The sequence below is a fragment of the Urocampus carinirostris genome, chromosome 10 (assembly GCF_059441175.1).
Source record: "Urocampus carinirostris isolate Australia breed hairy pipefish chromosome 10, RoL_Ucar_1.0, whole genome shotgun sequence".
Lineage (NCBI taxonomy): Eukaryota > Metazoa > Chordata > Actinopteri > Syngnathiformes > Syngnathidae > Urocampus > Urocampus carinirostris.
This window is the reverse complement of record NC_142358.1, coordinates 13,008,074-13,011,578: the sequence shown is the minus strand read 5'-3', so window position 1 is coordinate 13,011,578 and position 3,505 is coordinate 13,008,074. Positions and strand designations below refer to the sequence as shown.

General features: G+C 41.0%; 1 protein-coding gene across 1 annotated transcript; it reads right to left on the bottom strand.

The window, feature by feature from the left end:
* Positions 1 to 417: 417 nt before the first annotated feature.
* LOC148357767 (putative transmembrane protein INAFM2) lies at positions 418 to 3,505 on the bottom strand. Its single transcript, XM_088345532.1, has one exon. The coding sequence runs from the start codon at positions 3,276 to 3,278 to the stop codon at positions 2,988 to 2,990; it is 291 nt and encodes a 96-aa protein (XP_088201658.1). The 5' UTR covers positions 3,279 to 3,505; the 3' UTR covers positions 418 to 2,987.

Genomic DNA, 3,505 nt, shown 5'->3' with positions numbered 1-3,505 from the left:
CAGTGAAACTGTTTAAATCTAGGCTCAAATCACACTTCTATTCTATAACTGATGAATTGCCTATATTTTATGTTGACAATATCTGTGTATTATTTGTTATTTCAACATCTACTACAGCCTGGTGATCCTGGAAGAGGGATTACCTCATGTGCAGTCCCTTCTCAAGGTTTCTTCATTCTCCTCATGTTGAGGTTTTTAAGTTTTTCCTTGCCCTCATGTTGTTTCCAGATCAGGGGCTGGTGTAATAATAGTCTGAAATAATAGTCTGTGCAATGACCTGTGCAGCTCTTTGAGACTCTTTGTGATTAAGGGCTATACAAATAAACTTGACTTGACTTTTCATGCATCACAGTGTACCAAGCTCTGGATAACATGACAATAAACACTCAGAAACACAGAAATTAATGCATAGTTTATCTTCATATCATTATCGCATTCAACCAGTTACTCCAAGCACAGGAAGCACTGTCGCATCGTACAGTAAAGCTCCATTCAGAGAGACACTACAACGGGGTAGTCGCCCAATCCCCTGCAATACAATTATTATACCAAGGCTACATATTCCGCTATGCTGGAGATATTACCTGAATAATACGACAACAAGTCTTAAATCAGTGCAGAGTGAGACATAAGCTAACAAGAGATAAGCTATGTCCGTAAAAGGTTCTGCTATTAAAGGCAAATTCAAAAATTGGGGGATACCAGGGTATTATTTATCAGAGTTTTAGCTGTTGGCAAAGAAACAAAGGCAATTTATTTGGGGTCTCATGGATTAAAATCATGATTCAATACAAATAGTGTGATATAAATCAATTACAAAGTATAAAATATAACCACAAATAGGTCAATGGCCTTTCAAGGTTCAGTATCATTCTGACAATTTGTCTGCTTGTAGAAGAAGTAATTTCATTCAATGTCACTTTCATTTTCAGTATTAGATTATGAATTAATTTTCATCACGCTGTCATATTTCTCCATGAAGGTGAGAATCCAATGCACACATTATTAACGGATAAAATATCTAAACATGATGCTGAAAATCTGCACAAGAATTTTCTCCCCAGCAATAAAGTTTGGTAAAACTTGCTCTGAGCATTCCTGATCAGATTTTCAAGCTACAGGCATTAGTTGTGGTTCACAGGAAGGTTATTCAAAGCCAATAAATAATTCCACCAACGTGGTAGTGGAGGACTGCATAGTTGCTGAATTGGGATTTCAAATAGAAGGCTAGATCTTGGAAGTCACTTATAATTAAAGCGTAAAACAAGATTTAAGTTGGTGTCTGTTAATTTTAAAAGATTGCAGTCCTTCAATGACAATAAAAAGGACAGGTCACTTTTTTGACACATTTTCAAAGTTCATTACATACAGTAATATTAGTTTCAAAAGAAGCCCATCCCTATTTAAAAAGGAAAAAAGTTTATCTTGCATAAGCTAAATTTAGAGGACACTTAAAAATACATCCACAAAAAAACAAACATATAGTACAGGGGTCTCCAACATAGTGCCCGCTTAAGACAGCTGAATTGTCTGCGGGTATGTTCTGAAAATAGCTCACCAGTACTGGGTCATTTTTGATTTTCTAGTAAAATGATCCATTATCTGCACCCCTTATCCTCAGTAGGGTCGCGGAGGTGCTGGAGCCCATCCCAGCAATCGTCAGGCAGTGAGCAAAGGACACCTTGAAGTGGTTGCCGGTCAGTCGCAGGTCTTTTTTTTTTTTAACCATACGTCCAATAATTAACCTGGCAGTAACAACAAATCTATGAAACCAATTAATATCCATTTTCAAAAGCATTGGCGACGAATTTTATCATCATTGTGTTGTGCAATTTACGCGCCACTCAGCACGTTAATTCAATGAAATAAAAGTGCATTGAATTTCACTGTAAAGTTAAAGGGACATGCTTGTAGTACCACATTGATCCAGCAGAAGGCGACTCGAGACCACATTTTGTATGTGTGTGTGCGTATTCGCTTACATATGAATTAATTAGCTCCAAAACGGCTAAACTGATTTTCGTGAAAGTTTACAGTTTACTTAGGCCTCCACGAGGGTCTTTGGCTAGGTTTCTTGTAAAAAAACAGCTAAATCGATAAACATCTGCTTTCGTGTGTTCTGCTTTAATGGGGTCTCTAATGCCATCTGGTGGCCAAATTAGATACTGCAACTTCCGACCACCAACTCGTCTAAGCAGCCGAATACAATCTTCTATTGGCCCAGTAAGGCCGGATCACCTTTGCTTGTCTTGATTATTTGCAGGTTTTAGCACACATTTGCATGTATTTTCGTTAATTATCAAGCTATTTTACAAGCTTTTTTTTATTGTTTTATATTACATAACATTCTGTTGTTTTGTGAGCCATTTTTCTATCCGTCCAAAGCTTCAATATTTGAATAAAGAGGAGGAAATTTAAAAAAAACTAATTAAACCTGAATCATTGATTAATCATAAAATAATCGCCAGATTAATTGATTATTAAAATGACGATAGTTCGACCTTTGTAACAACATAGTGATAACATGATAAGTTGTTATTTTAGAAATGCATATATGAAAAGTAAAAGTAGCTCACGGCTTGAAAAATGTTGGAGACCCCTTGTTTGGGAGGTAGTAAGGTTCCACAAGGATGTCCAACAAGGTCAATAAAGTGTTTAACCGGCTAAAGAGGTTGCTACATAGCCACCGAGGGGGGATGTATAATTTTGACAAGAAACAGAAGTCAGATCCTGGAGGTTTTGAATAAAGTATTTAACTGGCTTCAAAGGGTGTGATCCAAAGTCAATATCGATGTTTAAACGTCTTTCAATTGGAGCAAAAAGGAAAGGGTCACTTTGGGGTCCTTTTTGGTGCATACTTTAGCATCACACCGGACCCACAAAATAACAGGAAGATCCATCTCCTTTTCCTGCAGTGCGCTCCATCCACGCATGCATCCGTGCGTGTTCTGCCGCAGCCTCCTCACCTCACGCTAGAGCCCGCTCGGTCATCCGAATTTCGGCGCGCAGTCGGTGCGATTGTGCTGCTCTGTGACGCCGCTGCTGGTACTGTTGGTGTGCGGGTCGGGGGTCCAGAAAAAGACGTAGTATATGACCAGGATGAAGGCGGCCACTGACACGCACAGGAAATAAGCGATGGCCATGGCCACTTTGACCCACACCTTGGCGGACATGCTGGCTTGTTTGGCGCGCGGCTCCCCCGGGTAGCTGGGCCTCCGCTTGGGGTCGCCGTTCAGTTTGTCCACGGTGATGCTGGCGCCTCCGTCGCTTCCTTTCATCCTGCGAGTGGAGCTGCGTTGTCCGCCGGCGTGGAGCTCATCTGAGGTGGGACAGGTATGGAGCAGGGACGTCAAGTGTCTCCTTTATCAACGGAAGGGGCTTGGACGCAGTGCAGGGGGCGTGGAGTGACGTTCGAGTGCTGAAGACTCCTTTGATGCAACCTCAGTCGCTTGTCCTCTGCGTACAGCGGGACAAGTGAACTCAAGGAGGCTCTCATCCGCGAAAC